This window comes from Limulus polyphemus, unplaced genomic scaffold, assembly GCF_000517525.1.
Source record: "Limulus polyphemus unplaced genomic scaffold, Limulus_polyphemus-2.1.2 Scaffold190, whole genome shotgun sequence".
NCBI lineage: Eukaryota > Metazoa > Arthropoda > Merostomata > Xiphosura > Limulidae > Limulus > Limulus polyphemus.
The window spans coordinates 344,228-357,458 of NW_013665800.1; the positions used below are offsets into that span (position 1 = coordinate 344,228).

A 13,231-nucleotide genomic window follows, 5' to 3' on the forward strand; every position below is an offset into this window, starting at 1 on the left:
CGGATTCGAACCCGTGACCCTCAGATTGTGAGTCGAGCGCCCTATCCACCTGGCCATGCCGGGCGCTTATTATTAAGTAAACGCACCCACTTAAATTTTAAAGCACAGAAAATTATCTTAATTGAATTTATGTGAAAGTTTCCAAGAATTGGTTGCAGTAAATTATGTATAAAATCGATAACGAAATATAGGTCACTTAATATCACAGTTTAACACTACTTTCACGCCCACCAGTGGCACGGCGATATGTCTGCGGACCTACAACGCTAGAAACCGGGTTCCGATACCCGTGGTGGGCAGAGCACAGATAGCCCATTGTGTAGCTTTGTGCTTAATTACAAACAAACAAACATTACTTTCAGAACACGTTAACATAAACATCGGAAAAAGCGGATTGTTTTAGCAACCCGATTTAGCCCTCTATATAGTCCTAATTCTGGCGCGAAAAACACACTAAATTTTTAGTAATTTGACGAGCGCTGACGAAATGAACAGATATGTTTGAATGGCTATTAGTATTACGTTAAACTTCAACTAGAATTAAACTTCTGAATAAGTTAGTAGACTGACAATTATATGCCATTATTTTTGTCCTTGTTTTTAACTATTTCAAGTAACTCGTTTCCAAATAAAAAATTAAATAATTATTAATTGAATTTGATAATATAAGTATTTAAGTTTTAACTTTTATTCACTGGGGCATAGTACTAATAGTAATACTAAGAGTAACAGTATTATGAGCCATTAAGTTTCAAACTTTCATTATGTAGTTTAGTAGTAATACTAATACGGTACCTGTAAATTTTAATGTTTATTTGGTTTATTAATAACAATTGATAATATGGATTTCACGTTATTTTCAGTTTTAACTTGTGCGTTTCTAAAAGTACTGAAGCTTGGTTCAACAATTTACAAAATGTAATTCTACAAAATGTCAAAAACGATACTGTCAGATCAGGCTATTAGTATTATTATTACACATGATAATCAAGTTAATTCTTAATCACATCAAAATTAAAAAATAAATAAATAGAATATTAAAAAAGTATAGTATGTTTATACCCTAAGATTTTACTAAAAGTACAAGTGAAATTCAGGTTCTGTCTGTCCTTATTAAGTAATAATTAATTTACTCTCAAGGTACAGATCTTGAACTCTTGTGTAATAATTTCAAAATTTCCATGTTGATAATACTAAGATTGCAGGATTGGAGAGTTGTTAATGTTATTTCTGTTTTTAAATTGGGTGATAAGAGTTGCCTTGGAAATTATAGACTAGGTAATTCTATTTCTGTAGTAGAACAAATTCTAGAGTGATAAAAGAAGCTTGTAAGATAATTTAGTGAAATGTATTTATCATAGAAGAAAATCAACATGTGGTAACTTTTTAGAGAATGTTACTTGTCTAGATATTGGAATGGGTGTGGACTTTATGTACTTGGATTTTCAAGAAGCCTTATGATAAGATGCACATAGAATATTAGCTAAGAAAATCACATTGGTGGGGGTTGAGTTAATTATATTGTAGAGTGACTAGATGAGAGGAAACAAAGGGTTGTTATTGGATTCCAGTATAAGTGGATCTTTGCTACTAGAGACTTGCTTCAGGGGTTTGTGTATGGGCCTTTTCTTGTTTAAATACATTGCATTGATAGTATGATAGTTAATAAAGTTTACTTATGAGTAAGGCAATACTTACCTTTAGAATTCATGTTGATTTTCTTTTATGACATCACATTTGACTAAATGATTTTACAAAACATCTTTTATCAGACTAGAATTTTATCCATTACATAATTTCTAGGGCAGTTCCTATCATCCTCTTTAAAAATAGGAGTATCATTAGTTATTCTCCAATCTCAGATGCCTGTGCACTGTTTACTGATCTTTGACCTCTATTTAAAACTTGATGAAAAACTTGGTTTGGTCCTGGTGCTTTATCATTGGTACTTGTGTTTATACAAACTTACAGAAGTCTGGTCACTAGAATGCCATCGGAGACTACAGTATTTGCACTAGTGACCAACAATCCCTGCAAAAAAAAGCACACAATAATTCTGAGCTGTATTTTCTTTTTAAAAAAATGCTTTTCTCTATCTCCATGGTGACTGTTGAATATGGCAGACATCATTGCTTCTTCAGTTAATTTGCATAGGAATACATTGTACATTTTTAGAAGGTACATTTTTTAAATATTTTAGTATTGTTGCGATAGCATAAATACAGATTTAGTTTTGGCTGGTGCCAATTCTGGTATTTAAAGCATCAACATGTACTGTATGTAAGACCATGAACAGTTTTCTGACATATCTATTAATGTTGATGGTTAGTTGTATTAGTTTGGAGGATACTAGCATGATGAAAAATGGACATGTGGCCCTCTGGGGTGAATTGTATGTAGAATTAGACACAGTGCAAATGGAGTTGGATTTTGGGTGACTTAATGACACCTCAGATTAGGTATATAGTACTGATGAAGTTCTCTTGAGAGATTTACCTGAAGATTGTCCACAGTTTTGTTAGACTGATGCCCAACCATTTACCTGAAGATTGTCCACAGTTTTGTTAGATTGATGTCCAACTATTTACCTGAAGATTGTCCACTTAACAAAACTGTGGACAATCTTCTGGTAAATGGTTGGGCATCAGTCTAACAAAACTGTGGACAATCTTCAGGTAAATAGTTGGACATCAATCTAAAAAACTATGGACAATCTTCTGGTAAATGGTTGGGCATCAGTCTAACAAAACGATTGTTGCCAACCTGTGTTTTGTAGTCAGACAGCGAAAACCAGCCTGGAAATATCATTCAAGATTGCAGCTGTTGTGAATACTGATTAAAGTGTTTCTGTTTCTTTGTGAAACAAACACTGTTGTGCATAGTCTTTTACTTAATGGTCGAGTCAAACTTATTTTTATTATGTTTTTTAATTTTTTGATTCTAGTTTTTAATGCACTAATAATTTATCCCTCAGTTAAATTTCACCTGGGAATACCAAGGACTGTAAGTCTGCAATAAAAATTTTTCTGTGAACTTGAAAGATTGTTAGGAAAATAAAATTGGGATGAAATTTTGGATAAGCTGTTTCAGGTGTTAAATGATAATTCAGAAACTTATACTCAACACTACACAACAAAGAGCTGTTACTTCATGACCCTTCCACAAACATTTTTGTGCATACCACAAGCCTTGAATGAAGCTATCACGTGTGCACATATTAATGTGTTCTGCACCAGCTTATAATGTAATAATAGACTATAGCCCTCCACCAGTAGGAGGGCAAAACATCTTCCAATTTGCAGTAATCTTCACTTAGTGCTGCTTTGTTCAGACTTTTTTCAGGATTAACAGACAAACTATTTTTATTACCAATTCTCTCCTTAACTTTCTGGATTATGAGAAAGAAAGTGATACCAAATTTTAAACATCTCTGAACTTTTATTCAAACTATCTTTATTTTGATTTTTCCTATTTATCACATTTGTAATTTTGGGACATGTGTTACATTGTCTGGGATAAGATTTTTTTTGCCATTACTATTTCCTATTTTAAACCAGTTTGTGAGTTTTGTTATGTGGTCTTCATTGTCATCATTATGCTTATGATGTAGGTTTAGGTTAAATAGACAAACCAGACTAACTTTTATACAAAAATAGGGCAGTTTTGTGGATCATCTGGATTATGATATCATGTTTCTGACACTCCTTAACAGAAGACATCCCATATTGTAATGGTGAAGGGAAGCACTCTTGACAAGTCGGTAATATTACCTCTATTTTATTTTATTTTCTGATCTCGTATCCACAATTTCCAACATTCTACTGCTTCTGCTATTTCAGCTGAGCTTGCCAATCTTTCAGCTAGTTTCACCAATGTTGTTTCCACATCTTCTTCTATTTCACTTTTCCCAACAAGGATCAGGTAACCCCACTTTCATTCCCCACTACTTGGATAACACAGGCATGGGTCTTTTGTTTTTTCTTTCTCCATTTTTTTTTTTTTGCTGAATTTTGGACTACTTTATTTTGTAAGCCTCCATAATTTGAGTCTCTTCTTTAAGTTTAGGAGTCTCATCTTTGTCTCTTACCCACTCAATGTATTTGATATTTTTTAAAGTTTCGCTTTCTTTTAGAAACTTTACATCATGATCCTTTCAGCTTTACTGGGTAAACTTGTACATACTTGTTTTCCACCTTGCTGTTGCTTTTCTTCTTTCATTGAGTTCCATTTAATTTGGTTTTCATTTTCTGAGATGAAATTCATTGGCGTGCTTTATTTTCTACATTCTCCTCCCACAATCTTCTCTTAGAGATACCTATGTTGCATCCTTTTTTTGTGATGAGTTTTTTTCATGTGTGTTTCTCCGGAATCTTGAGGTGATGCTGCTTGTTAGCAGTCATCTCTTTTTCACTTTTGTTTCCTGCCTTTTGGGGCCAAGGAGCTTTACTTTTCTTATTCTATCTGCCTCATTGTATTGCTCTCCTCCTATTCCTAGTCATTTTGTTATTCTCCAACAGCTCCCCTCCCTGAGGGCTGGCTGTTGTGGATCTTGGAAGTGACTTGCTCGTGGAACTACTCTTTGGTTCTGGTTCCTTAGGAACTTTACTCTCCCACTTTGTACACCTGTCTATGAACTCCCTTACCATAAACTTCTGGTTTACTCAAGGTTTTTTCCCATTCTTCAGCTTTCCATCTCACCAGATTAGAATGCAATGGAACAATTCTTTAACCCCACTTTGGAGTTTTTACTCCCATATTTTTGTTATTCCTATGAAGATTGGGGATTTGTCATAGCTCTGCTCCACTTGTACCAACTTTAATCATTTCTTGGTTCCAGATGGTTTTCACACTCTCAGGTGAGTATTCTCCTAGGATGTGCATGACCAGGATTGATGTCTTAGATGCTTTCCCCATATCCTGATTTCTCCACTTGCCTTTTGCATTTTTTGGTTCATCCACAGTTGTCAAATATTCTCTTTACAGCCCTTCCCTTCAGATTAGCTGTAGCTCTGTATGTTTTCAGTCAGATCCAGTGAACCTTTTCTCAGAGGTTGCATTCTTTAGGCTTACTGTTCCAATACTCTATGGGAATTTGGCCTCTATTTGTGTCATCCACTATTGTGACTTTCTTTCTCTTTCAGAAGTCATCTTGTTGGGATGGCTGGTTTGGCTTTCCAGTTTACTCTTGATTCCCACCCAGTATCTCATTCACTTTGGGGTCTTTTTCATTTTGATATGGGACAGGCTTAATCTTCTTTATTATGTCTTGAGGCATGGAGCTTTTTGTACCAAGGCTGTTATGTCTTTTTGGGGGGGGGGGCTGCATTTTCTCATGTGATCTTTCTTCGTCTTGGATGCTCCTATATGCATCCCCTTCAGTGAACTCTGACTGATCAATGCTGTATTCAGAGATCCACTGTCTTATTTTCATCTCTTGCTGTTGTAGTAGCTTATTCAAATGCCCCTGATCCTAGGCATCCGTCTTCTCCCACCTCACCTGAATTTACATCTATTCATAGCCCCTCAGCGCTAAGTCATATGTCTGAAGGCTCATCAAACTCGTGTATTTGGGTTTCCATACCCATGGTGAGTACAGCCCAGGTGTCAGTGTGAACCTACAAACAAAACCTGTCAACCAGTAGTGTGCAGTTCTGGACACATGATTCAATTTTGAGAGTCTGGTATCCAGAGGAGCAAGTTCTTTATATGTATATTTCTACAAGATGTTGGCTGCTTAAAAAACTTGCCATCATCTTCTGTCTGGTCTTATATTATGATCCATTTATACTTTTCCTCTGTTTGGTTGTTGGTCTGTTATGTTTTGAGAGCTTCAAGTCATGGTGGCAGATTGACTATCTTCCCGAGATCAGGTCCTTCTCACAAAGTGGTTTCTCCATCCTCTAGTGTTGCCAGCGAATTTATTTCCAATGTGCGAGCCCTATTATTGCGGCCTTTCAAACTCTCCTCAACACCTAAGTTCCACTTTTTTGGTCTCCAATCCTGTACTACAGCTTTGGCAGTGGAATCTCTGTGTCTGCAGTAGTTAAATCTTCTATGTGCTTCCCTGTGCATGAGTAGTCACTTTCACTTTCTTGTCCTGGACACCTCCTGCACTAGTTACCACAGACAGATTAATCTTCTTCCCTGATTGCTCCTTTCTCACAAAACTTGGACTCCAAGGGAGGATTGGATGTTTTATCCATTTAATCTTTCTTCCCTTCATAATCATTCTGGCCCAGATTGTCTCCTTTGTTCTGTATGGGGTGTTCATTGTTATGTCACTCATACTGCTCTCTTCAGAGCTATTAACAATTTCTTGCCATGGGATTCCATTTTTTCTAGTAACTTATCTATTTTTCTTAGTTTTCATGTCTCCTTCCATCCAGTTTGTCATTTTATTTTTCTTGCCTCTAGCTATTCTTGTCCCATGTATGAGATCTTGCAGATGGGAATGTGGATGATCCCTAACACATTAGAGTCACATTACAGATACAACATTGAGGTTTCATCTACCTTGGATTTTGTTTCCCTTCATTTTGGCTGTACATATACATGTTTTTCATCTTCTGGCCATACTTCAGGGGAAAAAAAAAACATCACTAAGTGTGAGCTTACCCTCACATCTAGCTAGCTCCTGCTGTGATAACCCATTGCACAATCTATCATTGTGGGACCTTATGCAGATGTGATTATTTCTTTTCTGTCCAAGCACCTCTGGCATTTTTGCCCGTACAGATTTTCCCCACTTTTTTAAAGTGTAGTAATGGGCAACCTTTGCTTCTCCACTTCCAAGACATTGGGAAGGTTGATATGGAGAGTTCCTCATTGGGATGGTGTAATCTCACTGGTATGAGAAGTAGGGCTGGAGTGTTACTTGAATGTATAGTTCAGGCAACCCTATTACACTAGGAGCCCAGCCATTACCAGTGGTTAGGCCAGCTTGATGGGTCTTGCATTCTTCTAGAGATGCAGGTCTAGGATATTTAAGTATTTCTCCAATACAGTATGGTTAGACTTATTTCCCTAGCCACACTCATGCTCAGTCAATTGCATGAGAAATAATGGCTGATTGAGCAATCTGTCCTCCTATGCAACACTTCAGCACCATGCAGAATGTTTGTTTGACAATATCTTCTGCTCCATCACCTTTATTAGGTGAAGAGTATTCCCTGCATGAGAAGGATGCAGTCTTTCACTAACTGATGCCCCAATAGGCTACACCCAAGCAGATGACACACTCTATGGGTTTGCCCTTTCTGATACTATGGTTTCAGAAAGGAGCTCATCTTTGTAATTTTTTTCTCTATGCCACCAACTTACCAATGTGGGATTCTAGGCCTTTCTTGTGCAAAGATGTGAGTATACATTTCTCAAGCTAACATTTTCCTTACCTGATTGATAGACAGATACCTCTCTGCACAACCCCCACCCTTCCTCTTCACTCCAGTGTATTTCTTTTGCATTGTAAAGAATGAACTTTTATTTCTTTGTTAGTACTCATAGGGATTACTGTACATGGAGGATGTGTCACCCTCCTATTGGTGGAGGGCTGTAATCTAATGATGATTACATCATAGACTAGTATGGTACATATTAAAATGCATAAGAATGGGAGCTTTTGTTCAATGTTTATGGCATGCACAAAATCCTTCATGGGAGTGGTACAAGATAAAAGATCCTTGTTGTGCAGAGAGGCGGGCATCTATCTGAAATACATTTTCAGGTAAGGAAAATATTAACATTGCAGGTCTAGAACTAAAATTAACACTTTTGTATTGATTTGTTTAAAATGAGTAGAAATAGAAGTGATAATATCAGTCTAAATATTCAGGTGAAATAGCATTAGAATATGAATTTTTAAAACTTTGATAATTATTTTTATTTTTTACAGATTCATTATTCCCATTTCATATAGTGTTGGATTTATCAAAGATAGTAACGAAAAACTTTAAAGAGCCTGAGGTGAAAGAAAAACATCAGTTTCTGTACTGTTGGGCTAAAAATGGTAAATTACATGCAGTAACTTTCAGAACGTATATGTGCAATAAAAAAGTAGTTTTTGTAAAGAAAAATATATTTGTGATTGTCAGCTGGTAATATATTTCAGCACGTAAAATGGATATTGGAGAATAAAGTTGAATATTTGGTAAAGCATGTTTACATTTTAATTTAGAAATCATTTATTACTTAATTAGGGTGATTTATTTTATATCTCTTAAATATTATAAAGTTTCATGGAGAACACAACAATAAATTTCAGGGGTATCAATGTGTCAAAAGCTTAGCAACAATATATATACATTTTAAAAAACACTTTGTTAAAGTTCCTTCAAAATTTTTTCATATCATTTGCACTCTCTTGTTATTAGAGTAAAAAAAGAAACAATTATGGGTGCTCCAGATTATATTATCCAACATTCACACAGCCACCACTAACTAGTAACATGTAGCTATATAGAGTTTCCTAATAACTACTAGTAATTTCAGGCTTTGTGTGACATAACCATTTTAAGGGTTTGTATATTTATTCTTGTAAAACATACGTTTATCCTTTACTCCCATTAGATAGATATCTTGGTAGAAAGCTTGCAAATTTTGATGCAGGTTACCTGGCAACTAAATAATAGTTCATAGCTATTTCAAATTGGTCACACACGTATACATTCAGGATGTTCAAAATACTGTATATTCAGAGCAAAAAATAAATCAGATATGTTTTAACACAATGAAAGATAACCTTTCTTGTAGTTGTTTCAGCTGACTGGAAGCTATACCTCTTCTGTAGTCTAATTATTGAACATCTTTTATAAAAATGGATACATTTGGAACATCTTTCAGTTTTGCTGTCAGAAAATCAACTCGATGCTTCTTAATGTACACACTCTGCCTTGGTGTTGTATGTGTATATTTATGAAATAAACAACAGACATATGACAGTCTCACAAATGAATTATTTGTAGTTTACTAAAAGGTAGTTTGTCTTCTTCATAACCAGTTGGTACACTTAAGCTGAAATTAATCAGAAGTGTTGGTTGCTGCTTTATACATTTTGTCTTCAAAGTGAAATGTTTAATTATGTGTAATGTGATAAGTGTTTTAAATGAATGAATGAAAAAATGCATTGTTTTTTCCTTGGGAACTTTTTATAATTGTTTCTGTTGTTACACATTCATAGAAAGTACTGTAACACACATGCATAAACACTTATATAATGTTTTTGTTTTCTTAAAGAAGTTTGACTAAGTAAAACTGAAAATTTGGGAAGTAAATTGAATTAACTTTTTACTACTACTTTTTATAAGAGTATCTTTTAACTTACTTTCAGTCCAAACGTAAAGGTTTGAGTATAGAAGAAAAACGTCAACGTTTGCTTCAATTATTTTACGAAAAAGTAAGTCATAAACTTTAAAATTATTACCATTAAAAAAACGTTTAGTATGTTAGGTCAGTGATGTTGAAATTTGTAGACCAACTTGATTGGTAGTATTACTATAAATGGAGACAGTGTTAAGTGTTTCTAAATTGAACTAATCTTCTCTCACACAAAAGAATTGTACTTGAAGTGCAAAACTTTTGTGTTTTTAGTTATTTTATATGGTTGTTTTGTTATTGATCCAATAGATCATGCCTTCTATACAATTCAAGTCCTTGAATGATGTTCTCATAATGTAGGTTGAAAAATGTTGGTGCTTTTTCCATTTTTCTAATGTACTTAAAGCAAATTTTTAGTAAATGTATTTAGTTTTTCCTGTGTCCTACTTCTTTCTATTTTTTTCGTAGTGGCCTTCTCTATTTTTCTACATTTTCTTTTTCAAAAATGACCTGATATCTCTACACTTTTTATTAAAATTATGTGAACATTGTTATTTAATTTGTTACTAATTGTATAAAAGTTTTCTGATTATGGAACATGATGGAAAAGATTTGCAATATGTCTGCAGTAATAGCATTAAATATTGGAATTGTAGTGTCATTATTTACTTCTTTATGTTTTATTGTTTTAAAGTGGTTTCTTTAAGGATATATAAGCCAGCCAAAACATTTGCTTACTGAGTATGCAGGTTTCAAAATACCTATACTGTGATACAATCAGTTTCTTATAAAACTTAGTTGAAAACAAGTTTATTATACCAAAATTTTAGACTTTTATCTGCTTCAAAATGTGTCAAGGCAATCAGCTTTAGGGCTATAAGATAATTTCCGAAATGACATTAATTCTACTAACAAGTAGATTGATTCAAGATGCCACAGGAGAAAAAATTTGATCTTATTGGGGTTGAAAAATAGGGCAATAATGGGCATGAACTTAAGCTTTTATGTAAAAATGACCCATTATCAGAATGTGCAAAATATTGTGTTATCTGTTGAAAGTTTGTACAATGTACTAATACTAGCCTAAAATGTTTCATCATGCTAATGGACAGAAACATAAAAGTTTTTTGTGTCATTAAGTGGAGGTAGTAATACTAGTAAACCCAATAGGGACTGTTAGATATACACAACTGTTTAAGTTTAATGGGAGAGTTATGATTTAGATAGTTTATATAGCATGAGTGTTAGATTTAGAAGCAGTAGTTTACTGCAAGTTTGTTTGCATAACTATTTACAAATCCTACATTTTGTAATTCAATGGTTATGAATTGGTGATTGTTATATTATTATGTCAGGTTACTATAACCTTCTGGGTTTTCGGTTGAGTATTATTGTATCATAATATGTAGTAGTGTGTGGAATGTTCTAGATCTCTGGGTATAAATACATGTCAAAAATATATTTTGTTAGCTAGATCTCGACTACATGATTGTGAGTTTAGCCATAAAGAGTATATAGGGGCAATTTTCACATTGAAATTATCGGATCGTATTGTAATAACAGAGTAGAGAAGAATAATTCATTTTGTGATTTGTGTTCTAAAATAATTGAACAGACTGTATGGACTTTGACGAAAAAGATAATTATTTAAAGCTCTGGATACAACTTTGGTAACCAACAATTATAGTGGTGATTTTATAGTGAAATTATCACAGAATGTATTGTAATAACAGAGTAGAGAAGAATAATTCATCTTGTCAAATTGTGTTCTAACTGAACCAGCCTGTGTGAACTTTTGACAAGAGAATTATTTAAAACTGGATTCAACTGTGGTTATTAACTGTGTAATGATCATTTGTATATATGTTTGACTTGTTTTGATATATTTAAACAAGTGTACTGTATGTTTACTGTTGAAATTTATCACCAATGAGTTACAGACACCTACTGTAAGGAATCTGGCCTACACATAAAACCTGTTGCAAAGCTGTATCTAAATTAGAATTATCATAGCAAAAAGCAGTAAAATAGGAAATAAAAATGTTCCTTCAGGAATATCAATATACTTCTGTAACAACATGCCATTGGATAAACCTATCATCAGAGATGCTCAGTAAATTCACCTGGAAGTTAGTAGAAAGATTAACAAATATAAAAAAAAAAGATCCATCTTGTTGCAGATGAACATAAAATTTATATAAATGAAAACATTCCAAGTAGCAAAAAGGTCTTTCAAAGGATCTTTAAATGGACTATTGCTTATCAGAGATGCTTTGTGTTATAAAGTGTCAACTTCATTAAAGTTCCCATAGCTCAAAGCCTACTGAAAACTGTCAAGGAATCTTACAAAATGTATAAAACACATCTTCCTTAAGAAAAAACAGGAACTTTGAGAGAAACTAGAAGAAAAAAAAGTGTAAGATTATGATGAAAGAAAACAAATAATAAACAAACTACAATAATTAAAGACAAGCACTTCAAAGAAGTCATTATAAGATTTTTATCAGAGACAAAATTACATCTTAAGAATTCTTCTAAAGCTGCAGAAATATGTAGAGAGCAAAGAAATGAAGTTTTTATAAAAAGAAAATGATCAGTTTACAAGAACAACTAAACTTCAGTTCAATAAGTGTTGCTAACATAGCCAAAACACAACAGTCACTTATGTCAAAAGGGGAGGGAAAAAAGTGTATTTGTATATTTGAGTGTTGGAGCCAGGTAGCTGAAAGCTTAACACATATGACATGATGCTATTTTGTTTGCCATTTACCATAACAGTTAGTGGCTGTTAAGCAGGTGACTAATTATATATATATTTAGCCAAATGGTTGTTTTGAATTCCTTATAGAAGCAGAAATTTATATTGGGTCCTTTCTGATCGTTATATACAAAAATCAATTTCCAATCTAATGAGAATATTTTTTGTTACTACATTTTTTAAATTGCCATGTAGTGATGATATCAGTTGTGAAGAAAGGGGTTTTAAAGCCAATAGTTATAAGATAAACTTGTAAGTAGTTCTTACAAAAGTACTTGTAAACAATCCTTTAGGACCATTTTGATCTTATGGTTCCTGACAAACATGTAAAATAATGACTGTGTGTATTGCTTTATTCCTCATTGTGTTTTTTTACGTAACTTCACTTTGGATGTCAGTCATCTAATTGTGTGTAGTATCAATCTGAATATCTGTTTAACTATATCGATATGCTAGAGTTTTGCTGGAAGTGATTAGTTCATTTCTAGACTAATAAACATGTAACAGTTGGTTATTTTACTTTTACCATTGTAATATGTGAGTTTAGTGACAACTTACACATATGAAATGTTGCAAAAATGGTATCTCGTATATATAATATCCTAGTTTCATATACATTTTTCTTAGATGTTATGCAAATTCAGTAGTTTGAACTTTACTTTCGTGTGGTCATCTCTATGCACATTAATCTCACCTAAAAAACAATGCTTTACTGCTTCAAAATAATATGATATTAGAAGCTCTTGAGGTTTAAATTTACAGAAATTTAATATTCATTGGGGACCTATTGTCCAATCTATAACATGCTGCTGCTTTATTAGGTGATATATGTTCTAAAAACAAATTATTTAATATTTGACTGTATTTAGTTTAAATTAATGAATTCTTAAAAGTGTAATGTTTTATTTGTTTTCACTGCTAAATGCTACTGTTTTAGTAAAGTTTATCTGTAGTATTCAAACAAAAAAGTTTCAGGTATGTATCTGGTCTTGAGCTATCATTGTAAATTTGTTGATCTGAAACATATCTACAAGCTTGGTTTGAGTAAAAAAAGAACTTTATGTCTGGGGTCCCAAATATTCTTTTTTTGTACTCAAAAGTGTACTAGTATACATCTATATATGAAACAGACAATGCATTACTTTGGGCGTATAATTAAAT

The 13,231-nt window shown here is 33.4% G+C and overlaps 1 protein-coding gene across 7 annotated transcripts in view; it reads left to right on the forward strand.

The window, feature by feature from the left end:
- The first annotated feature begins 436 nt into the window (after positions 1-436).
- LOC106478218 (meiotic nuclear division protein 1 homolog) overlaps positions 437-13,231 on the forward strand; it is a 29,475-nt gene continuing 16,680 nt past the window's right edge. The window contains exons 1-3 of one of the 7 annotated variants that reach the window (XM_013938743.2): positions 437-556; positions 7,892-8,005; positions 9,326-9,391. In XM_013938743.2, the coding sequence (XP_013794197.1) occupies positions 8,003-8,005; positions 9,326-9,391 (69 nt within the window). In that variant the 5' untranslated portion in view covers positions 437-556; positions 7,892-8,002. Of the gene's footprint in view, positions 557-738; positions 919-967; positions 1,098-1,122; positions 1,141-7,891; positions 8,006-9,325; positions 9,392-13,231 lie in introns of those variants that run through there. The other 6 variants (XM_022381769.1, XM_022381766.1, XM_022381770.1 and 3 more) reach the window with 6 other exon arrangements.